At 46.9% G+C, this 25,853-nt stretch overlaps 1 protein-coding gene across 4 annotated transcripts in view; it reads left to right on the top strand.

Annotated features, from left to right (window-relative positions):
* Window positions 1-25,853, top strand: part of dlec1 (DLEC1 cilia and flagella associated protein) — a 164,492-nt gene that overhangs the window by 123,025 nt on the left and 15,614 nt on the right. For all 4 annotated transcript variants that reach the window (XM_033040742.1, XM_033040735.1, XM_033040762.1 and 1 more), the window contains 5 exons: window positions 7,566-7,688; window positions 14,927-15,021; window positions 16,843-16,933; window positions 18,820-19,014; window positions 24,331-24,456. In XM_033040742.1, the coding sequence (XP_032896633.1) occupies window positions 7,566-7,688; window positions 14,927-15,021; window positions 16,843-16,933; window positions 18,820-19,014; window positions 24,331-24,456 (630 nt within the window). The remainder of the gene's footprint in view (window positions 1-7,565; window positions 7,689-14,926; window positions 15,022-16,842; window positions 16,934-18,819; window positions 19,015-24,330; window positions 24,457-25,853) is intronic.

The raw sequence follows: 25,853 nt of genomic DNA, 5'->3' as shown, positions 1-25,853 counted from the left end.
TTGTGTCTATATTTGTCTTTGCAACAAACAATTTACTGGAGGAATTAAATGTGTCAGGCAGCATCCATGGATGGATAGGAACGGTGGCGGTTTGGGTCAAAACTGTTGACCATTCCTTTCCACCTACAGATGCTACTCTACTCCTGGGTTCCTCCAATGGATTGTTTGGTGTTATAGGTTCTTAAATTATTCTGTAATCAAAGGTATCAAAGGTATCAAAGGTATTTTATTGGTCACATTCACATACACCGAGGTGTAATGAAGTGAAATGCTTTTTGCCATTTTGCAGCACACAAAAAAAGAATACAGACATAACACCAAGAACACAGTGTCTTAAACACAAAGAACATCCCCCCACAATGGCTCCCACCATGAGGGAAGGCACAAAGTCCAGTCCCCAACCCCAATTCACCCATAGTCGGGCCTATTGAGGCCTCCACAGTTGCCTCTACGGAGGCCCGATGTTCCAGGCCGTTCTCGCCGGGTGGTGGTGCTCCGGCGTCGGGAGAACCCTCACAGCGGCTTGGGAACCCTGGAACGGCCGCCTCCGTACTGGAGGCCGCGGCTTCCGAAGCCGACAAGGCCGCGCCGGATGGAGCTCCACAACTGGCGATCTCGTCGCGAGATCCCAGGCTCCCGGTGTAAAGTTCGGCGCCTCCGCCCGCAGCTGGCTGCTCCACAGTCCCGCAGCTCCGCGATGTTGTTCCCGGCGGTCTCAGCACATCGGAGCTCCAGCGCGGCGACCCAGGCAAGGCATCGCCCGCTCCACGATAGCGCTCCAGCGCTGTGCCGCCGCCGAAACCGAGGTTCTGGGCGGTCCACGACAGGAAACGCCGCTCCAGGCCCACTGGTAGGCCGTGAGGACGGGTCGAAGCTGCAGCCCGGAGAAAAGCTGCCTCTCCGACCAGGTAGGGACCCTGAAAGGTAGTTTCCCCCTCCCTCCCTCCCCCCCCCCCCCCCCCCCCCCACACACAAAAAAGTCTAGACCTAAAAAACACAACATTTTAACTAACTAAAAATAAAAATAAAATGGTGAAAAGACAGACAACTGCTGGCAGGGCAGCCGTACACAGGACAGCGCCCCCCTTAATATTCCAACCCCAAAGAAGTTTACTATAGCCAACAGACGTATTGGAGAAGGACTGGGGCATAACAAATGTCTAATGTTTCTAATCCCCATTGGATAACAACCATTTTTACTCAAGCAGAGAAATAAAAATAAATAATTACAATCCAAGTAGACTTTATAGATACACACCTTCAACACACCGGGTCTGTGCCGACTAGCGATCACCCCATATACTAGCACTATCTTACATACTAGGGACAATTTACAATTTTACCAGTCAATTAACCTACATATCTTTGGAGTGTGGGAGGAAACCGGAGCACCCGTAGGTCACAGGGAGAGCATACAAACTTTTTACAGACAGCACCTGTAGTCAGGATCGAACCCGGGTCCCTGGCACTGTAAGGCTGCACCACAATCTATATAATTAAAAGTCTCATCTTGACCACTTCCTGTTTGCACTGCATATTGATTTTAGAAAAAACGCTACCACTTACGGCTGTGATTTTTGGCCATCTTACTCTGAGTCCCCTCCGCTGCGCAGGACAAGAGGATTTTTCCCATCAATTAAAAATATAAGACTTATTAATGTTTAAAACATGTTGAGATTCTCTCTCCTGTCAATCATGCCATGAAGGCCATGCCCCTTCCGGTGGGAGGGGGAGGAGCTATACAACCCAGAAGTGTGGGCGTGGCTCAGTCTCTGCAAGATGTGGGGGGGGGGGGGGAGAGGGTCACGACTCAGTCTGAGCTGGAAATCTACAGAACACTGAGAATACTGACCCGTGAGTGCCCTTTGTGTTTTTAAACTGCCTTTTGCAACTGTGTGGCTATTGAAATGTGTGCATTTTGCAACCGTGTGCCTTTTGCAACTGTAAAAAAAGATGAAAATGTCTAAAATTGATTGTCCACCCTCTCCCCCTTCTCTCTCTCACAGTCTCTCACCTGCTTTCGGCAGAATTTCTGGCAGTTTCTGGCAGAGCTGCCAGCCTGCCAGGCTTGAGTTACTGAGCTGCCAGGCCTGAGTGACTGAGCTGCTAGCCCAAGAATCCATTCGGCCCACAAAGTCCATACTAACCCTCTGGAAACCAGTCCCTTGTAGCCCACAACACCCATGCTAGCACTCCAGAAAGCCCCCCCCCCCCCCCCCCTCTCCACACTGGACAGCAATCTTGGAATTGGTGGAGAGGTGGAATATTGTGTTGGGGGACCAGCCCTCCCGTGTGAAGCTGGGACCCAACGGGTCCCACGTAGTCTAGTGCTACCCTAAAATTAGTTTACTTACAATGTGGCAGAGCCCCAGTGGCCCACAGAAATACAGCAGGGACTTACACAATGCAGAGGCAGGGGTAACGTGAACATTTGATCCTAATCTGCTGTACCTCCCCTCCCAGACCAGGTTAGGTTAAAATTGGAGTCTGCAAATCCTTAATTATACACAAATTAGTAATCAATTAGAAGTGCACAGTGGAAGCCTAGGCAGTATTATGAACTGATCTGTAAAATTCTGTGTTCTTTGGAGAGAGACCATATGACTTGCTTGGTGGAAAGCTAATAGTTTAATGATTCACTGATACTTTATTGTCACATGCTTTTTTTTTTTTTAACCTTTTTCTATGGTTTGTATGGAAACTTATTATTTATTTTATGTAAAGCACTTTGGTGTCAATGTGAGTTGACTTAAAACGTGCCATATAAATAAAACTTACATACTTACATGCACCTAAGTACAGTGAAATTCCTTTTTGGCATGCAGTCTAGTGAACATTTTACTGTACATAGGCACATTCACATTAAGTACCAAGAGTGTAGGAATAGTAGATTACATTGAATTGAAACAAAGAGCCAACATATACCCATCAAGTTCAAAGTAGTTAAAAATGTAGAGTCTTAACTTGGCCATAAAGGCCCATTGTCCTGGCGACGGCGCAGGGTGGGTGTTGCGATGTTGTCGGTGTTCTCCACCGCTGCTCCATCAATCCGTGCCACTGCAGGCCGCATCCGATCCACGCGCCCGGCCTTTTGGAGCAGTGCCCAATCCACTTGAGCCCAGGCTGTGGCAGGGCCTCCAGTGGTGCCCAATCCACTTGGGCCCCAGGCTGTTGCAGGGCCTCCAGTGGGGCCCGATCTACTGGAGCCCCAGGCTGTTGCAGGGCCTCCAGTGGGGCCCGATCTACTGGAGCCCCAGGCTGTTGCAGGGCCTCCAGTGGGCCCGATCTACTGGAGCCCCAGGCTTTTGCAGAGCCTCCAGTGGGGCCCGATCTACTGGAGCCCCAGGCTGTTGCAGGGCCTCCAGTGGGCCCGATCTACTGGAGCCCCAGGCTTTTGCAGAGCCTCCAGTGGGGCCCGATCTACTGGAGCCCCAGGCTACTGCAGGCCCTCCAGCGGCATGGCAACCCATGAACGTACTGTCCCAAGCCCCCCACAAACGCAAGAAGTGAGCCCCCAACCTGCTTACCGGCACCGTTCCCTCCTCTGCCCAGTGGCTGTAGGATAGTGCTAGTGTACGGTATTGCAGGGCTGCCAATATAGGGTGAGAGTTGGGAGTGAGAAATTGCGAGAGACCAAGACCGAGGGAGCATAGCGACCGGTGGGGGGTGGGGGGTGGGGGGAGGGGTGGTACGGAACAAATTTCATTTTACAGCTTGAATGCAATATATATGCTTTAAATTGGATTGGAGCATTTTTGAAAGGGGGGAGGCTGTGTGATCACTGATCACTGGCCTTGGGGGTACCCGGTGAGGGAGTGGAGCAACCGAGAGGGTGTGGAAGAAGGGTAGGAACTTTTTGAAATTTGATGTATTAAAATCATGTTTTAGTGCACTGTAGAAGTATGATTTCAATGTTCTTTGTATGAAGTATTTTTAAGAGGTAACTTTTTAAGGGGTAAATTTATCCACACAAAGGGTGATGGGTGTATGGAACAAGCTGCCAGAGGAGGTAGTTGAGGCAGGGACCATCCCAACATTTAAGTAAAAGTTAGACTGATACATGGATAGGACAGGTTTGGAGGTATGGGCCAAAAGCAAGTAGCGTAGCTGGGACATGTTGGCGGGTGTGGGCAAGTTGCGCCAAAGGGCCTGTTTTCACACTGTATCACTCTATGACTACATTATACCTCCACCATGCATGAAATCAAGTGATCGAGTTTTATTGCCATATACTCAAGCATAGAAACATAGAAAATAGGTGCAGGAATAGGCTATTCGGCCCTTCGAGCCAGCACTGCCATTCAATATGATCATGGCTATTCATCTAAAATCAGTACCTCTTTCCTGTTTTTTCCCCAAATCCCTTGATGTCGTTAGCCCCAAGAACTAAATGTAACTCTCTCTTGAAAACATCCAGTGAATTGGCCTGCACTGCCTTCTGTGGCAGAGGATTCCACAGATTCACAACTCTCTGCGTGAAGAAAGTTTGTTCTCACCTCAGTCCTAACTAGCCCCCCCCCCCTTTATTCTTAAACTGTGACCCATGGTTCTGAACGCCCCCAACATCGGGAACATTTTTCCTGCAGTTACAGTAAATGAAAATCTAGCAGGCAAGCAGGATGCTTTCACCAACCACCCCTCTCTCCTCTCTCCCCCTCTATCTCTCCCCTCCCCCTCTCTTTCCCCTCTCTCTCCTCTCCTCTCCCCCCTCTCTCTCCCCTCACTCTCTCCCCTTCCCTCTCTCTTCTCTCCCCCTCTCTCTCTCCCCCTCTCTCTCTCCCCCTCCCTCCCCGCTCTCCCTCTCCCCCCTCTCTCCTCTCTCTCTCCCCCCTCTCCCCTAACTCTCTCTCCCCTCTCCCCTAACTCTCTCTCCCCCTCTCCCTCTCTTTCCTCCTCTTCTCTCTCTCCCCCTCTCTCTCTCCCCCTCCCTCCCACCTCACACTCTCCCTCCCTTTCTCTCTCCCCTCTCTCTCTCCCCTCTCCCCTTTCTCTCTCCCCTCTCTCTCTCTCCCCTCTCTCTGTCTCTCCTCTCTCTCTTCCCTCTCTCTCTCATATCTCTCTCCTCCTCTCCCTCCCTCTCCCTCCCCCATTTCTCCCTCTCACCTCACTCTCCCCCTGGCTCTCTCCCTCCAATCACTCTTTCTCCTCTGTCTCTATCTCCTCTTTCTCTTTGCCCCCCCACCTCTCTCTCTTTCCCCCGTTTCTCTCCCTTCCCCCTCTCTCTCCCATTCTCTCCTCCCTCTCCACCCCCTCATCCCTCTCTCTCTTACCCCCCTCTCCCACATCACTCTCCCCCCCTCGCTCTCCCCTACCTCTCTCTCCCCTCTCTCTCTCTCCCCTTCTCCCTCTTCTCTCTCTCCCCCCCTCTCCCTCTTCTCTCTCTCCATTCACTCCCCCTCTGTCTCTCCCCTCTGTCTCCTCTCACCCCCTCTCTCTCTCTCCCCACTTCCCTTTGGGCTCCGCGGCCCGGGACACTCGCACTGTCCGGAGTGCTCCATGGCCAGAGCTGCAGTGAGCGACTCGCTAGCCGCGCAAACACTCGACTGCCCAGCAAACACTCGGCAGTCCCGGCTCCCCGCATCTGTTCCCGCCGCTGGTTCTGCTCCCATCCCTCCCTCAGACCCGGCTCTCCAACACCCGTAGACGATGCAGTTTATCCGAGTTTTGAAATTTTCGTTGATCACAGAATTTCTCACCACAGAGCATGAGAAATTTCTGATCAGCGTGATGGCGTGAGAGTTGGCTTGAGGGCATGAGTCTCACGCTCAAAGTGTGAGAGTTGGCAGCCCTGGCATTGACTCAGCGGACCAAAAGCCCTGTTTCTATGCTGTATCTCTAAAGTCTAAAATCTAATCTTGAAGCGATCATGCCACATCTAGTTTCTGGGAAGGTGGTTGTCTTTAAACAATTCTCAAAATGTAAAAAAAAATTCAGACATTTAATATAAAAGCAGAACCTAGATTAAAACATTGAAGGGCTGGTTGTTGATATGATTTACTGCTAACATCCATAGACTTTGCAAAGTAAATGGCTTAATTCTGCTCCTACAGTGCATTCAGAAAGTATTCAGACCCCGTCACTTTTTCCACATGTTGTTACGTTACAGCCTTATTCTAAAATGGATTAAATTCACTTTTTTTAAATCATCATTCTACACACAATACCCCATAATAAAAAAGCTAAAACAGGTGTTTAGACATTTTTGCAAAGTAATTAAAAATAAATATCTGAAATAACACATTTACATAAGTATTCAGACCCTTTACTCAGTCCTTTGTTGAGGCACCTTTGGCAGCAATTACAGCCTCAAGCCTTCTTGGGTATGACGCTACAAGCTTGGCACACCTGTATTTGGGTAATTTCTCCCATTCTTCTCTGCAGATCCTCTCAAGCTCTGTCAGGTTGGATGGGGAGCGTCGATGCACAGCTATTTTCAGGTCCCTCCAGAGATATTCGATCGGGTTCAAGTCCGGGCTCTGGCTGGGCCACTCAAGGTCATTCACAGACTTGTCACGAAGCCAGTCCTGCGTTGTCTTGGCTGTGTGCTTAGGGTCGTTGTCCTGTTGGAAGGTGAACCTCAGCCCCAGTCTGAGGTCTAGAACGCTCTGGAGCAGGTTTTCATCAAGGATCTCTCTGTACTTTGCTGCGTTCATCTTTCCCTCGATCCTGACTAGTCTCCCACTTCCTGCCGCTGAAAAACATCCCCACAGCACGATGCTGCCACCACCATGCTTCACCGTAGGTATGGTATTGGTCTGGTGATGAGCGGTGCCTGGTTTCCGCCAGACATGACACTTGGCATTCAGGCCATCAGACCAGAGAATCTTGTTTAGGTGCCTTTTGGCAAACTCCAAGCGGGCTGTCATGTGCCTTTTACTGAGGAGTGGCTTCTGTCTGGCCACTCTACCATAAAGGCCTGATTGGTGGAGTGCTACAGATATAGTTGTACTTCTGGAAGTTTCTCCCATCTCCACAGAGGAACTCTGGAACTATGTCAGAGTGACCATCGGGTTCTTGGTCACTTCCCTGACCAAGGCCCTTCTCCCCAATTGCTCAGTTTGGCCGGGCGGCCAGCTCTATGAAGAGTCCTGATGGTTCAAAAATTTCTTCCATTTAAGAATGACGGAGGCCACTGTGCTCTTCGGGACCTGCAATGCTGCAGAAATGGTTTTATACCCTTCCCCAGATCTATGTCAAATCATGTCCAATCAATTTAATTGACCACTGGTGGACTCCAATCAAGTTGTAGAAACATCTCAAAGATAATCAATGGAAACAGGATGAATCAATTTTGAGTGTCATAGCAAACGGTCTGAATACTTATGTAAATGTGATATTTCTGTTATTTCTTTTTAATTACTTTGCAAAAATTTCTAAGCTGTTTTCGCTTCTTTATTCTGGGGTATTCTGTGTAGATTGATGATAAAAATAAGAATTTAATCCATTTTAAAATAAGGCTGTAACGTGACGAAATGTGGAAAAAGTGAAGGGGTCTGAATACTTTCTGAATGTACTGTATGTCTTATGAACTCTCACAAACGTTCACAATTTGTTTTGGTCCCCAGGTGGTCCCTGGTGGTGGATGTAGCATCATCAATGTCTCCTTCACCCCACTCGCTCTGAATGGAGAAGCAACAAACGTGGAGTGTGAGGGCTTTGCCTTGGGGTTTCTAAGTCTGGACAATAAGGTGACGTACCATCTCTTTACCCCCTGGACTTTGTGGATACAGTGTGGAAACATGCCCTTTGGTCCACCGAGTCCGCGCCGACCAACGATCACCCTGTAAACTAACGCTATCTTTTCTCTGTACGTGACACTGAACTAAACTCAAACTATCATACACACACTAGGGATAATTTGCAATTTTACCAAAGACAATTAACCTACGTCTTTGGAGTGTGGGAGGAAACGGAAGCACTCGGAGAAAACCCTCGAGGTCACGGGGAGAAGGTACAAACTCTGCGCATTCAGCACCCATAGTCAGGATCGAACCCGAGTCTCTGGCGCTGTGAGGCAGCAACTCTTCCACTGCGCCACCGTGCCGGCCAAATGTTTTTTACACTGTGGGTGGTGAGTGCCTGGAACACATTGTTGAAGGTGGTGGTCAAGCTCGAAATGATAGCGGCACTTAAAAAACTTGGATAGTCACATGGATATGGAGGGATATGGATTATGTGCAGGCTATTAAGACTTGGCCTTGACATCATATTCGGCACTGACATTGCAGGCTGAAAGGCTTGTTCCTTAGAGATGCATCATGTAAACACGACCTTTGGCCCACCCAGTCCATGCTGACCATCAATCACCCATACTTACTAGATCGAAGTTATCCCTCTTTTTCATCCACTGCCTGCACATTAGGGGCAATTTACAGACGGCCAATTAACCTACAAACCCACACGTCTTTAATTTATTTAGTCAGAGGGTGGAGAATCTGTGGAATTATTTGCCACAGAAGGCTGTCGAGGACGTCAGTGGATATATTTAAGGCAGAGATAGATTTTTGATTAGTACGGGTATCGGAGGTTATGGGGAGAAAGCAGGAGAATGGGATTAGGAGGGAGAGATAGATCAGCCATGATTGAATGGCAGAGTAGACTTGATGGTAGGCCTAATTCTACTCCTATCACTTGTGATCTTATGATGATCTTTGGGACGTCACAGGGAGAACATGCAAACTCCACACAGCCAACACCCGTGGTCAGGATTGAACCTGGGTCTCTGGTGCTGCAAGGCAACAACTCTACTGCTGCACCACCGTGCTGCCCTAAAGTTAGTTTCCTTTCAATTCAATGCGGCAGTTCCAGTTTAAAACTATGTAGGAAGGAACTGTAGATGCTGGTTTAAACCGAAGAAGATACGTATTAATCTACAATTTGAGAAGGAGAATGGTAAATCGGAGGTGTCAGTATTACGGTTGAACAAAGGGGACTATGGATCCATGAGGGAGGAGCTGGCCAAGGCTGACTGGAAAGATACCCTAGCAGGGATGACAGTGGAACAACAATGGCAGGTATTTCTGGGAATATTACAGAAGGTGCGGGATCAGTTCATTCCTAGGAGGAAGAAAGATTCCAAAGGGAGTAAGAGGCGACCGTGGCTGACAAGGGAAGTCAGGGACAGTATAAAAATAAAAGAGAAGAAGTACAACATAGCAAAGATGAGCGGGAAACCAAAGGATTGGGTGATGCTTAAAGAGCAACAGAAGATAACTAAAAAGGCAAAAGATGAGGTACGAAGGTAAGCTAGCCAAGAATATAAAGGATAGTAATAGCTGCTTTAGGTATGTGAAGAGGAAAACATTTGTTAAGACCAAAGTTGGACACTTGAAGACTGAAAAGGGTGAATTTATTATGTGGAACAAGGAAATGGCAGATGAGTTGAACAGGTACTTTGGATCCGTCTTCACAAAGGAAGATACAAACAATCTTCCTGATGTACTAGTGGTCAGAGGATCTGGGGTGACAGAGGAACTGAAGGAAATCCACATTAGGCAGGAAATGGTGTTGGGTAGACTGATGGGACTGAAGGCTGATAAATCCCCAAGGCCAGATGGTCTGCATCCCAGGGTACTTAAGGAAGTGGCTCTAGAAATTGTGGACGCATTGATGATCATTTTCCAATGTTCTATAGATTCAGGATCAGTTCCTGTGGATTGGAGGGTAGCTAATGTTATCCCACTTTTTAAGAAAAGCGGGAGAGAGAAAACAAGGAATTATAGCCTGACATCGGTGGTGGGGAAGATGCTGGTGTCAATCATAAAAGATGAAATAGTCGCACATTTGAATAGCAGTAACAGGATCGGTCTGAGTCAGTATGGATTTACGAAGGGGAAATCATGCTTGACTAATCTTATGGAATTTTTTGAGGATGTAACTAGGAAAATGGACAAGGATGTAGTGTATCTGGACTTTCAGAAAGCATTTGATAAGGTCATACATAGGAGATTAGTGGGCAAAATTAGGGCACATGGTATTGGGGGTAGAGTGCTGACATGGATAGAGAAGTGGTTGGCAGACAGGAAACAAAGTGTAGGGATTAACGGGTCCCATTCAGAATGGCAGACAGTGACTCGTGGGGTACCGCAAGGCTCGGTGCTGGGACCACAACTATTTACAATATATATTAATGATTTAGATGAAGGGATTACAAATAACATAAGCAAGTTTGCTGATGACACAAAACTGGGTGGCAGTGTGAACTGTGAAGAGGATGCTATGAGGATGCAGGGTGACTTGGACAGGTTGGGTGAGTGGGCAGATACATGGCAGACACAGTTTAATGTGGATAAATGTGAGGTTATCCACGTTGGTAGCAAAAACAGGAAGGCAAATTATTATCTAAATGGTGTCAAGTTGGGAAAAGGGGAAGTACGACGGGAGCTGGGGGATCTTGTTCATCAGTCAATTAAAGTAAGCATGCAGGTACAGCAGGCAGTGAAGAAAGCGAATGGCATGTTGGCCTTCATAACAAGAGGAGTTTTTTGGAATTTGGAATATTTTGGAGGACCAAGAAACCAAGAACCAAGAACCAAGAGTATAGGAGCAAAGAGGTCCTTCTGCAGTTGTACAGGGCCCTAGTGAGACCACACCTGGAGTATTGTGTGCAGTTTTGGTCTCCGAGTTTGAGGAAGTACATTCTTGCTATTGAGGGACTGCAGCGTAGGTTCACGAGGTTAATTCCCGGAATGGCGGGGCTGTCATATGCTGAGAGAATGGAGCGGCTGGGCTCATTTAGAAGGATGAGAGGATATCTTATTGAAACATTTATGATTATTAAGGGTTTGGACACACTAGAGGCAGGAAACATGTTCCTGATGTTGGGGGAGTCCAGAACTGGGGGCCACAGTTTAAGAATAAGGGGTAAGTCATTTACAGTGGCTTGCAAAAGTATTCATACCCCTTGAACTTTTCCACATTTTGTCACGTTACAACCACAAACGTAAATGTATTTTATTGGGATTTTATGTGATAGACCAACACAAAGTGGCGCATAATTGTGAAGTGGAAGGAAAATGATACATGGTTTTCAAATTTTTTTTACAAATAAAAACTGAAAAGTGTGGCGTGCAAAAGTATTCAGCCCCCTTTACTCTGATACCCCTAAATAAAATCCAGTGCAACCAATTGCCTTCAGAAGTCACCTAATTAGTAAATAGAGTCCACTTGTGTGTAATCTAATCTCAGTATAAATACAGCTGTTCTGTGAAGTCCTCAGAGGTTTGTTAGAGAACATTAGTGAACAAACAGCATCATGAAGCCCAAGGAACACACCAGACAGGTCGGATAAAGTTGTGGAGAAGTTTAAAGCAGGGTTAGGTTATAAAAAAATATCCCAAGCTTTGAACATCTCACGGAGCACTGTTCAATCCATCATCCGAAAATGGAAAGAGTATGGCACAACTGCAAACCTACCAAGACATGGCCGTCCACCTAAACTGACAGGCCGGGCAAGGAGAGCATTGATCAGAGAAGCAGCCAAGAGGCCCATGGTAACTCTGGAGGAGCTGCAGAGATCCACAGCTCAGATGGGAGAATCTGTCCACAGGACAACTATTAGTCGTGCACTCCACAAATCAGGCCTTTATGGAAGAGTGGCAAGAAGAAAGCCATTGTTGAAAAAAATCCATAAGAAGTCCCGTTTGCAGTTTGCCACAAGCTATGTGGGGGACACAGCAAACATGTGGAGGAAGGTGCTCTGGTCAGATGAGACCAAAATTGAAGTTTTTGGCCTAAATGCAAAACGCTATGTGTGGCGGAAAACTAACACTGCACATCACCCTGAACACACCATCCCCACTGTGAAACATGGTGGTGGCAGCATCATGCTGTGGGGATGCTTTTCTTCAGCAGGGACAGGGAAGCTGGTCAGAGTTGATGGGAAGATGGATGGAGCCAAATACAGGGCAATCTTGGAAGAAAACCTGTTAGAGTCTGCAAAAGACTTGAGACTGGGGCGGAGGTTCACCTTCCAGCAGGACAACAACCCTAAACATACAGCCAGAGCTACAATGGAATGGTTTAGATCAAAGCATATTCATGTGTTAGAATGGCCCAGTCAAAGTCCAGACCTAAATCCAATTGAGAATCTCTGGCAAGACTTGAAAATTGCTGTTCACAGACGCTCTCCATCCAATCTGACTGAGCTTGAGCTATTTTGCAAAGAAGAATGGGCAAAGATTTCAGTCTCTAGATGTGCAAAGCTGGTAGAGACATACCCCAAAAGACTTGCAGCTGTAATTGCAGCGAAAGGTGGTTCTACAAAGTATTGACTCAGGGGGGCTGAATACTTTTGCACGCCACACTTTTCAGTTTTTTATTAGTAAAAAAATTTGAAAACCATGTCTCATTTTCCTTCCACTTCACAATTATGCGCCACTTTGTGTTGGTCTATCACATAAAATCCCAATAAAATACATTTACTTTTGTGGTTGTAACGTGACAAAATGTGGAAAAGTTCAAGGGGTATGAATACTTTTGCAAGCCACTGTAGAACAGAGATGAGGAAACACTTTTGAACACAGAGAGTTGTGAGTCTGTGGAATTCTCTGCCTCAGAGGGCGGTGGTGTCCGGTTCTCTGGATACTATCAAGAGAGAGCTAGATAGGGCTCTTAAAAATAGCGGAGTCAGGGGATATGAGGAGAAGGCAGGAACGGGGTACTGATTGTGGATGATCTGCCATGATCACATTAAATGACGGTGCTGGCTCGAAGGGCCGAATGGCCTACTCCTGCACCTATTGTCTCTAGACACAAAAAGCTGGAGTAACTTAGCATGCAGCATCTCTGGAGAGAAGGAAAGGGTGACGGTTCGGGTCGAGACCTTTCTTCAGACTGATGTCTATTCAGTTTTTAACTGTTGGCCCACAGAAATACAGCAGGGACTTACACAATGCAGAGGCTGGGGTAAGGTGATCCAAATCTGCTGTACCTCCCCTCCCAGACCAGGTTAGGTTAAAATTGGAGTCTGATTGGAGTCTGCAAATCCTTAATTATACACAAATTAGTAATCAATTAGAAGTGCACAGTGGAAGCCTGGGCAGTATTATTAACTGATCTGTAAAATTCTGAAGTGTTCTTTGGAAAGAGACCATATGACTTGCTTGAGGGAAAGCCAATAGTTTAATGATTCACTGATACTTTATTGTCACATGCACCTAAGTACAGTGAAATTCCTTTATGGCATGCAGTCTAGTGAACATTTTACTGTATATAGGCACATTCACATTAAGTACCAAGAGTGTAGGAATAGTAGATTACATTGAAACAGCACAGGAAGAGTCACAATGTTTCCGGCACCAACTTATACCCATCAAGTTGAAAGTTGTTCAAAATGTAGTCGTAACTTGGCCACAAAGACCCGTTATCCTGGCGATGGCACTGAGTGGGAGTTGCAGGGGTCAGGATGGCCAGGCGATGTTGTCGGTGTTCTTCACCACTGCTCCGCCACTCCGTGCCACTGCAGGCCGCATTCGATCCACGTGCCTGGCCACTTGGAGCGGCGCCCGATCTACTTGAGCCCCAGGCTGCCTCCAGCGGCACCCGATCTAATGCAGCCCTAACAGAGCACCCAGAGGAAACCCATGTGGTCACAGGGAGAAGATGCAAACTCCACCTAGCCCACACCCGAGGTCAGGATTGATCTCTGATCTCTGAGGCTACAAGGCCGCAGCTCTCCCAGCTGTTCCCGTGCTGTACTTTTCCTGGGCTGTACTGTTTGAAGATTAACAGACAACTGAATTTCTGCTCTGCCTATACACGAGTCCTTATGTTTAACATGAAAGTACCATTTCTTGTCCACGATGGGTGGGCCACCAAAAATGATCTCTAGCAAGGTAGGCATTTTGTATAATTCCACCGCAGCGTAATTCTTGGGCCACATCAGTGGAAAGAACAGAGTACAACCCCAAGGTCATGTGGTTGGAAAGTATCCATGAGGAAGAAAGTATCCAAAGAATGTTCGGTGGGAATGTGGTGAATAGAATTCCGCCCAGGATGACCTGGGATCATGTGCTTCAGGAGGGCAAACTATGTAGAACAAACAGTGGTGTTGAGGACCAAAGGGACCTTGGAATGCAGGTTAGCAAGACGTAGTTAAGCAGGCCTATTAGCTGGGGTGCTGAATGCCAGAACACAGAGAAATCAATGCTGGCACTGGATAAGGCACCAATTAGGCCACCGCTTGAGTACTGCTTTCAGTACTTTTTAGTTTAGTTTAGTTTAGAGAAATACAGCGCCATAATAGGCCCTTCAGCCCACTGAATTTGTGCTGACCAGCGATCCCCGCACACTATCGCCACCCTACACACACTGGGGACAATTTACAATGACACCAAGCCAATTAGCCTATAAACCTGTGCGGGAGGAAACTGGAGAAAACCCATGCAAGTCAAGGGGAGAATGTACAAACACCGTACAGACAGCACCGTTAGCTAGGATCGAACCTGGGTGTCTGGCGTATTAAGTCAGCAGCTCTACCACTGCACTACCTTCTGGCCTTGTGCGCATCCCTAGTTTTCATTGCCACAGTATCCACATAATGCTACGATCTGGAAATCTCTTCCTGGACCATCCTTCCTTTCCTTAAAACACAGTTGAAATTCTGCTTCCTTGAACAAGTTCCTTCCGAATATCTCCTCGTGATTTTGGTGTCACATAGTACATAGAAACATAGAACATAGGTGCAGGAGTAGGCCATTCGGCCCTTCGAGCCTGCACCGCCATTCAATGTGTTCATGGCTGATCATCCAACTCAGTATCCCATCCCTGCCTTCTCTCCATACCCCCTGATCCCTTTAGCCACAAGGGCCACATCTAACTCCCTCTTAAATATAGCCAATGAATGTAGCTGCTTTACATACTCCTGTGAAGCAGCTTTGCTCTCTGCATAGTGCTCCCCATATAAAACTTCTTGCTGTTTTCACAGGTTGCGGTTGGGGAACCTGGGAAGGTAAGCAGAAACCAAGGATACAAGACAGAGCCTCTACGGTTAGACTTTTCTGGAGACGTACAAGCTGCCATGTGAGTACTACATTCTGGCTTTTCCCAGCTTCTTTTGTTATCTCTTTGTTAACCTTTAGTTTAGTTTAGTTTAGTTTGAGATACAGCATGGCAACAAGCCTTTTCGGCCCACCGTGTCCACGCTGACCAGCGATCAGACATACACGAGTTCTATCCAGCACACTAGGCACACTAGGGACGCCAATTAAATTACAAACTCGCACATCTTTGGAGTGTGGGAGGAAACCGCAAATCTCGTAGAAAACCCACACGGTCACGGGGAGAACGTACAAACTCCGTACAGACAGCACCCGTAGTCAGGATCGAACCCGGGTCTCTGGCGCCGTAAGGCAGCGACTCACCGGTTGCGCCACCGTGCCGCCCTTCCGATCTATAAAACAATTTCAGACAAAAATCTGAAGTCTATTTCTTCTGTGTGGTACTGAGATCAATAAATTCGATCCAGGCTAAGAATCTCCTCAGTCTGAGTGGTGCCCTTGGCCAAAAAAATACTTAATGACTGTGGTAGTCTTCCCCCACTTTAGAAGCTGCTCTTTTCCAATGGGGTTCAGTAACGACCTTCGTCACAGTGGTGAGCCACATTCACAAACAGTGTGCTGGAGTTAGGGAGACAAGGTGGGGCAATGGTAGAGTTGCTACCTCACAGCACCAGAGATCCAGGTTCCATCCTGACTATGGGTGCTGTCTGTATGGAGTTTGTACATTCTCCCTGTGACCACATGAATGTTCTCTCAATGATTGGATGGCAACACAGTGTTACTGGGGTAGAGTTGTTGCCTCACAGCACCAGTGACCCAGGTTCGATCCTGACCTCGGGTGCTGTCTGTGCACGTTCTCCCTGTGACCGAGTGGGTTTTCTCCGGGTACTTCGGTTTCCTCCCACACTCCAAAGACGTGCAGGTTTGTAGGTTAATTGGCTTGGTGAATTGTAACAAAGGAAATAGGCAACGTTTCGGGCCGAAACGTGTACATGTACGAAACGTGTACGTGTACGTCTGAAGAAGGGTTTTGGCCCGAAACGTTGCCTATTTCCTTCACTCCATAGATGCTGCTGCACCCGCTGAGTTTCTCCAACATTTTTGTGTACCTGCTGAGTCTGTTCATCCTTTAGTGTATAGAACTTCAAACAGTGCAGCGGCTTTGTGTGATATACAGGAGATAATGAGGACTGAGAGGTGAGAGACAGAAACCTCCTGAAATGAGAAATTGTTGGAGAAAACAAGAGGACAATGATCACTTCAAAGGTAGACAAAAGTGCTGGAGAAACTCAGCGGGTGAGGCAGCATCTATGGAGTGAAGGAAATAGGCAACATTTCGGGCCAAAACCCTTCTTCAGACGTACACGTACACGTTTCGTACATGTACACGTTTCGGCCCGAAACGTTGCCTATTTCCTTTGCTCCAAAGATGCTGCCTCACCCGCTGAGTTTCTCCAGCACTTTTATCTACCTTTGATTTTCCAGCATCTGCAGTTCCTTCTTGAACAATGATCACTTCAAGATTAGACTTTAGAGATACAGTGCGGAAACAGGCCCTTAGACCAACCAAGTCCACGCCAACCAGCGACCACCCCGTACATGAGCACTATCCTACACACTAGGGACAATTTACAATTTAATCTAACCCAATTTACCTACAAGCCTGTACATCTTTGGAGTATGGGAGGAATCCGGAGCACCGCAAACCCGTGCGGTCTCAGGGCGAACGTACAAACTCCGTACAGACAATGGCCATAGTCAGGATGGAACCCGGGCCTCTGGCACTGTACCGCTGCGATGCAGTGCCGCCCCCTTGTGGTGTTCATGAACTTTCTGTGTCCAGGTTAACAGTGGAGATGGACGATGATGATGAAGACCAGCTCACGTTTTATGCGGCTGCAAGTGATTTGATTCCAGACGGCTTGGATGGCAAGGTGAGTAAATGTCCGACAAGCACTACCATTTTGGGGAACAAATGGAAACGACGAACTGGTTAATACACAAAAGGAGTAATACACAGAGTGCTGGAGTAACTGGGTCAGGCAGTATCGCTGGAGACCTTTCGGGTCCAGCTTAGGTCAAGAGCATTTGGGTTAAGCCTCCTCTTATATATTGTATATATTCTACCCTCACGTCTCTTAGAGGCAATGATTCATTATTGGTGTCCTACTCAGGGTTTAATCATCAATTTAATATAATTGATATTGCACCTTGGAGACTTGAAGGTATACAGTTAATAGCAAGTTCCTTAACAGCACTGATGTACACGTATTAAGAGGCCCAAGTTTATAGCTCTTTGATAATAGTAACACAAGTAGATAAAGAGGGCGTATGGAATGCTAACCTTCAGTCAGGACATTGAGTATAGGATAGACAAAAAAACTGGAGTAACTCAGCGGGTCAGACAGCAGATAGACACAAAAAGTTGGGGAAACTCAGCAGGACAGGCAACATTTCTGGAGAAAAGGAATGGGTGATGATTTGGGCCATAAGTTAAGTGATGAGGCTATGAGTTCATTCCGAGGGTATGACCTCTGGTTCTAGACAATCCCACTAGTGGAAACATCCTCTCCACATTTATCCTCTCCCACAGTCTTATTCGGTAAGTTTCAATGAGGTCCCCCCTTTGTTCTTCCAAATTCCAGCGAGTAGAGGCCCAGTGCCATCAAACGCTCATCATACATTAACCCACTCATTCCTGGGGTCATTCTCATAAACCTCCTCTGGACTCACTCCAGCATCAGCATATCCTTCCTCAGATATGGGGCCCATAACTGCTCTCAATACTTCAAATGCGGTCTGACCAGCGCCTTATAGAACCTCAGCGTTACATCGGGTTGAGATGTCTGAAGAAGGGTCTTGACTCAAAAACGTCACCTACTCCTTTTCTCCAGAGATGCTGCCTGACCCACTGAGTTACTCCAGCTTTTTGTGTCCATCTTCAGTGTAAACCAGTATCCTACACATTTAGTAAGAAGAGACATTTAGCAGGAGTCGGGTAATCTTGATGCAGCTTTATAAAACTTTGGTTATGCAATATTTGGAGTATTGTGTGCAGTTCTGGTCACCCCATTACAGGAAGGATGTGGAGGCTTAGCATGAAAGTAAGCAGGGGCAAGGTTAAGGACATGCGCTGGGCAGAGAGTGGTGGGGACCTGGAATGTGCTGCCAGGTTTGGTGGTAGAAGCAGCTACAATAGTGGGATTGTAGGCTAATTGACCTCTGTACATTTGCCCCTAGTGCACAGGTGGTGGATGAGAACATTGAGTAACATAGACCAAGTGTAAGCGAGTGATCGGTGGACTCGGTGGGCCAAAGGGCCTGTTTCCATAAAGCGCCAATGACAACAGACATTGGAAAAGGTAAATGGATAGGAAAGGTTTAAAGGAAATATGGGCCAAACATGTGTTTAAGAAAGAACTGCAGATGCTGGTAAAATCGAAGGTAGACACAAAATGCTGGAGAAACTCAGTGGGTGAGGCAGAATCTATGGAGAGAAGGAATTGGAGACATTTCGGGTTGAGACCCTAACGTGGGCAGGTGGGACTAGTGTTGGTGGCATTTTGGTCGTCCATGTTGCAGTACCTATTTCCATGCTGTTTCCATGCAGAGCACAATGGTGCTGCTGGTCGAGCCATTGCTTCACAGCACCAGTGACCCAAGTTTGAACATGACCTCGGGTGCTGTGTGTATGTGTCGTTCGTTCGTTCGTTCATTCTCCGTGTGACCACGTGGGTTTGCACTGGGTGCTCTGGTCGTCCACGACGATGGTTCATTCTCTCTGAGAACGTAATTGTCTAATTCCCTCGTCTCCACCCAGATTCAGAGAGAAATTCTGAAGACGCGTGGCCTGAAACTGAGCAACAACACTGAGACCCCACTGTGCTTCCACTTCTTGCTGCAAACTCCCTTCTGTGTCTTGGATGTGGACCCCAAAAACACCTTGAAATCTTCAAACAGTGACCGGGAGGAGAACGTAAAGTTTCTCATGTTATTCCCACAGCAGCACATGCATGTAAGTACCTGGCATTCAATAGATTCAGTGGGCATTGGGTACAAATTTCGCAGTCTGAAGAAGAGTCTTGACTAGAAACATCACCTATTCCTATTCTCCAGAGATGCTGCCGGACCTGCTTAGTTACTTCAGCATTTTGTGCCAACCTTCTCTTTAGGCTGAACTCCACACCGTAACATAGAGACACAAGGAACTGCAGATGCTGGTTTAAAACATAAACACAAAGTACCGGGTTACTCAGTGGGTCAGGCAGCATCTTGGAGGAGGAAACATGGTGGAGTACGTGCCCCAATCAGCATCAAAGATACTGAAGTGGAAATGGTTGAGAATTCCGTGATGTTATTATTACCAATGATCTGTAATGAATCAACCACATTGATGCCACAGTCAAGAAGGCACACCAACACCTCTACTTTGTGAGAAGACTGAGGAAATGTGTCAAGTCTCCAACAACTCTCACAAACCTCCACAGATGCACCATAAAACGATTACTGTCAGGCTGCATCACACCTTAAAGTCATAAAATGATACAGTGTGGAAACAGGCCCTTCGGCCCAACATGCCCACACCGGCCTACATGTCCCAGCTACACTAGTCCCACCTGCCAGCATTTGGTCCATATCCCTCCAAACCTGTCCTACCCATGTACCTGTCCAACTGCTTCTTAAATGTTGGGATAGTCCCTGCCTCAACCACCTCCTCTGGCAGCTTGTTCCATACACCCACCACCCTTTGTGTGAAAAAGTTACCTCTCGGATTCCTATTAAATCTTTCCCCCTTCACCTTAAACCCGTGTCCCCTTTCCCCCTTCACCTTGTACGGCCAAATGCACGGAGTATTCGTAATAAGATAAATGAATTAACGGTGCAATTAAGTATATATAGTTATGATATCGTGGCCATTACGGAGACATGGCTGCAAGGGGATCAGGACTGGGAATTAAATATAGAGGGGTACTCGACAATTAGGAAAGATAGACAGGAAAGAAAGGGAGGAGGGGTGGCCCTTTTAATAAGGGAGGGAATAACGGCAATAGAGAGGAAGGATATTGCGTTGAAGGATCAGGATAGTGAAACAGCTTGGGTACAGATAGAGAATAACAAGGGGAAAAAAACACTAGTGGGTGTAATTTATAGACCTCCAAATAGCTGTGACGCTGTTAGTCAGAACATAAATCTGCAAATAGTTGACGCATGTAAAAAGGGAACTGCTGTAATCATGGGGGACTTCAATTTTCATATTAATTGGGCAAACCAAACTGGGCAGGGTAGACTAGAGGAAGAGTTTATAGAATGTATTAGAGACGGGTTCCTAGAACAGTATGTCACAGAACCGACAAGGGGGGAGGCAATCTTGGATCTGGTCCTGTGTAATGAAGCAGGATTAATTAAAAATGTCATAGTTAGGGACTCGTTGGGAACAAGTGACCACAATATGGTCGAATTCCATATTCAAATAGAAGGGGAGCAGGTTGAAACTCAGGCTAGGGTGCTTAGTCTAAATAAGGGGGATTATGAAGGTATGAGGACTGAGCTGATCAAAGTTGACTGGGATAGCAGACTCAAGAATAAGACGGTACATGAGCAGTGGTGTACGTTTAAGGGTCTACTGTATAACCTTCAAGAAAAATTTATTCCTATGAAGAAAAAAAGGGGTAAGGGTAAGAACAGTCAGCCATGGCTCAGTAAAACTATAAAGGATAGTATTCGGCTGAAGGCAAGGGCATATAAGGTAGCCAGAGATAGTGGGAGGGTAGAGGATTGGGAAGCATTTAAAGGTCAGCAAAAAATAACTAAGAGATTAATTAAGACGGGGAAAATAGACTATGAAAGGAATTTAGCAAACAACATAAAAACTAATAGTAAGAGTTTTTATAGCTATATAAAAAGAAAAAGGGTGGCTAAGGTGAACGTTGGTCCATTGGAGGGAGAGACTGGAGAGTTGTTGGTGGGGAACATGGAAATGGCAAAGGCATTAAACGAGTATTTTGTATCAGTCTTCACCATAGAAGACACAAAAAATATTCCAACGCTGGATAAACAGGGGGCGGTAGGAATGGAGGAGCTAAATACTATTAAGATCACCAAGGAGGTGGTATTAGGGAAATTAATGAGACTGAAGGAGGATAAATCCCCTGGGCCTGATGGATTACATCCAAGGGTCTTGAGGGAGATAGCGGTGGGGATTGTGGATGCATTGGTGATAATTTTCCAAAACTCCCTGGAGGCAGGAACGGTCCCAGTGGATTGGAAAATGGCCAATGTAACACCTATATTTAAAAAAGGAAGTAAACAGAAGGCGGGTAACTATAGACCAGTTAGTCTAACATCGGTGGTGGGTAAAATGTTAGAGACAATTATTAAAGAAACACTAACGGGGCACTTGGATAAACATGACTTCATCGGACAGAACCAGCATGGTTTTGTGAAGGGGAAGTCCTGTTTAACGAATCTGCTCGAATTCTTTGAGGAAGTAACAACCCGGGTGGATAAAGGGGAACCGGTGGATGTGGTATACTTGGACTTCCAAAAGGCTTTTGACAAGGTGCCACATAAGAGACTATTGCTAAAAATAAAAAATTATGGGATTGGGGGTAATATATTAGCATGGGTAGAGGATTGGCTAACAAATAGGAAGCAGAGAGTGGGGATAAATGGTTCATACTCGGGATGGCAACCGGTAACTAGCGGGGTTCCGCAAGGGTCGGTGCTGGGACCCCAGTTGTTCACAATTTATATAAATGATTTGGAGGAGGGAACCAAGTGTAATATATCAAAATTTGCGGACGATACAAAAATGGGAGGAAAAGTAGGGGATGAGGAGGATAGGAAGAGTCTGCAAAAGGATATAGACAAGCTAGGTGAGTGGGCAACAACTTGGCAGATGAAGTTTAATACTAATAAATGTGAAGTCATTCACTTTGGGAAAAAAAATGATAGGGCAAGTTATTTTCTAAATGAGGAGGAGCTGCGTTGTAATGCAACGCAAAGGGATCTAGGGGTATTAGTACATGAATCACTAAAAGTTAGTATGCAGGTGCAGCAAGCAATCAGGAAGGCCAATGGAGTTTTGGCCTTTATTGCTAGGGGGATTGAGTATAAAAACACGGAGGTCTTGCTGCAGCTGTACACAGTATTAGTGAGACCACATTTGGAATACTGTGTACAGTTCTGGGGTCCATACTTAAGAAAGGATGTACTAGCCCTGGAGGCAGTGCAGCGAAGGTTTACAAGATTAATTCCTGCAATGAGGGGATTGACATATGAGGAAAGGTTAAGTAGGCTGGAACTCTACTCTTTGGAGTTTAGAAGAATGAGAGGCGATCTCATTGAAACATATAAGATCGTGAGGGGCCTTGATCGGGTGGATGCACCGAGGATGTTCCCAATGATCGGGGAAACTAGAACTAGGGGACATAGTTGCAGAATAAGGGGGGGCTCTTTTAAAACTGAGATGAGGAAGAACTTCTTCACCCAGAGGGTGGTTAATTTATGGAATTCACTGCCCCAGGGAGCAGTGGAAGCAGAAACTTTAAATATATTTAAGACTAAAATAGATGGTTTTTTAGCTGCCAAGGGGATAAGGGGCTACGGGGAGAGGGCAGGAATATGGACCTAGGTATGGTTAGTATAGTAAGACCTGAGTGATCTCCTGGACAAGTGTCGATCGCCTGGATTGGGGTCGGAGAGGAATTTCCCGGATTTTTTTCCCGAATTGGACCTGGGTTTTTATCCGTTTTTTTGCCTCCCCCAGGAGATCACGAGGTTTTTGGGGTGGAGAGGGGTGATAGTGGTATAAAGGGGAGGGTAGTGTCTTGTGTTCTGTGTCTTGTGTCTACTGTTTGTGGGTAAGTGTGTCTGTTTAGTGTTCAGCCATGAGCGAATGGCGGTGCGGGCTCGACGGACCTGGTGGTCTACTCTCGCACCTACTTTCTATGTTTCTATGTTTCTATGTTTCTACCTTAAATCCGTGGTCCTTGATTTGCCCACTCTGGGCAAGAGACTCTGTGCATCTTCTCGATCTATTCCTCTCATGATTTTATACACCTCTATAAGATCAACCCTCATCCTCCTGCGCTCCAAGGAATAGAGTCCCAGCCTACTCAGCCTCTCCCTATAGCTCACACCCTCTAGTCCTGGCAACATCCCCGTAAATCTTCTCTGAACCCTTTCCAGCTTGACAACATCTTTCCTATAACACGGTGCCCAAAACTGAACAGAATATTCTAAATGTGGCCTCACCAACGTCTTATACAACTGCAACATGACCTCCCAACTTCTATAATCAATACTCTGACTGATGAAGGCCAACAAGCCAACTGCCTTTTTGACCACCCGATCTACCTGCGACTCCACCTTCAGGGAACCATGCATCTGTACTCCTAGATCCCTCTGCTCTACAACACTCCCCAGAGGCCAACCATTCACTGTGTGGGTCCTGCCCATGTTAGACTTCCCAAAATGCAACATGTCACATCTTTCTGTATTAAATTCCATCAACCATTCCTCAGCCCACCTGGCCAATCGATCAAGATTCTGCTGCAATCTTTCACAACCATCTTCACTATCTGCAAAATCACCCACTTTTGTATCATCTGCAAACATACTAGTTTGGGAACAGGTCTGCCCAAATATCCAGCTCTGCTCAACACCGTATGAAATTACTATGAGAGTTGGGGATGGGAGAAGAAATGTTATTTAAACATTGTCTGTAGTGGGGGAGTGCAAAAGGGGAGAGGTGAGGGAGGGAGTGACTGAGGGTAGGGAAAAGGAGAGGGAGGGAGATGGTGACAGAGAGGCAATGGGATCAGCAGCTTCAAGGGGAGTAAAGGAGAGAGTGAGATGTTTACCCCCCCCCCCCCCCCCCCCCCCACGTGGGAAGGATTGATAGAGACAGAAAGGGACTGGCAGTTAGGCAGTTCTTAGTGAAATTGCAATTGGAAAAATGAGCCAACCTGCACAGTTGGGAGCTATGGGTGAGTGCGGGAATATTACGTTGGGGGAACGGGTTGCGTTTGGGGAATGGGTGAGTGGTGGAATATTGCGTTGGGGAAAGGGGTTGCGTTGGGGGACCGGGTCTCCCGTGGGAGCTATGGGTGAGTGGTGGAATATTGCGTTAGGGAAAGGGGTTGCGTTGGGGGAACGGGTCTCCCGTGGGAGCTATGGGTGAGTGGTGGAATATTGCGTTGGGGAAAGGGGTTGCGTTGGGGGAACGGGTGAGTGGCGGATTATTGCGTTGGGGGAACGGGGCCCTACGGGTCCCACTTGGTCTAGTATAACAATAAAACTCTCTTGACATTTGACTCCTGGTTTTCAGGTCACTGTGGCATTCTGCATTTCCTGGGAGCTGCTGAGTTTTCAGGGAAATATATGCACGAAGGAGGAACATGAACTGGTGTTTAAGCAGGACCTGGTGATTGAGTACAACAACAACAGCGCACAGGTAAGATACCTCTCCACATCCAGCATGGAGTCCTAGGTTTAGGTTTATTTTTGTTATGTGTACCGAGACATGGTGAAAAGTTATCCTAACAGATCAGATACTACACATTAATACAATCAACCCACACTCAAGTACAATAGGTAGAGCACAGGGTGCAGCAAATAGTTATAGAGTCATAGAGTGATACAGTGTAGAAACAGGCCCTTCGGCCCAACTTGCCAATACAGGCCAACGTGTCCCAGCTGCCTGCTTTTGGTCCCTATCCCTCCAAACCTGTCCTATCCATGAACCTGTCTAAATATTGGGATAGTCCCAGCCTCAACTACCTCCTCTGGCAGCTTGTTCTATACACCCCCACTCTTTGTGTGAAAAAGTTACCCCTCAGATTCCTATTACATCGTTTCCCCTTCACTTTGAACCTATGTCCTCTGGTCCTCGATTCCCCTACTCTGGGCAGGACTGTGCATCTACCCGATCTATTCCTCTCATGATTTTATAAACCTCAATAAGATCACCCCTCATCCTCCTGCGTTCCAAGGAATAGGGACCGAACCTCTGCCTATAGATCAGACCCTCTAGTCCTGTCAACATCCTCGTAAATCTTCTTGGTATCCTTTCAAGCTTGGCATACAACTTTCCTATAAGAACGGTGCCCAGAACTGTAGTGGGCTTTTCCCACAGTAACACCCCTGGAAGCATTCCCTGGCAATTCCACAGCAGGCACTGTAGGAGGATTCCCTCAGTAACGTGAGGTGGGAATTAAATCTTGAAGTGGTTAAGAGCGTGTTTTGCGTGTAGGTCTGAAGTTTAGTTTAGTTCCGTTTTTTATTGTCACGTGTACAGGTGCAGTGAAAAGCTTTTTGTTATGTGCCATCCAGTCAGAAAAAATGGACAATAGACAATAGGTGCAGGAGTAGGCCATTCGGCCCTTCAAGCCAGCACCGCCATTCAATGTGATCATGGCTGATCATCACCAATCAGTACCCCGTTCCTGCCTTCTCCCCATATCCCCTGACTCCGCTACTTTTAAGATCCCTATCTAGCTCCCTCTTAAAAGCATCCAGAGAACCTGCCTCCACCGCCCTCCGAGGCAGAGAATTCCACAGACTCACCACTCTCTGTGAGAAAAAGTGTTTCCTCGTCTCCGTTCTAAATGGCTTACCCCTTATTCTTAAACTGTGGCCCCTGGTTCTGGACTCCCCCAACATCGGGAACATGTTTCCTGCCTCTAGCGTGTCCAAACCCTTAACAATCTTATATGTTTCAATGAGATACCCTCTCATCCTTCTAAACTCCAGAGTGTACAAGCCCAGCTGCTCCATTCTCTCAGCATATGACAGTCCCGCCATCCCGGGAATTAACCTTGTAAACCTACGCTGCACTCCCTCAATAGCAAG

This window comes from Amblyraja radiata, chromosome 2 (assembly GCF_010909765.2).
Source record: "Amblyraja radiata isolate CabotCenter1 chromosome 2, sAmbRad1.1.pri, whole genome shotgun sequence".
NCBI lineage: Eukaryota > Metazoa > Chordata > Chondrichthyes > Rajiformes > Rajidae > Amblyraja > Amblyraja radiata.
The sequence above is the reverse complement of the archived record's forward strand: the minus strand, read 5'-3'. Positions and strand labels throughout refer to the sequence as shown.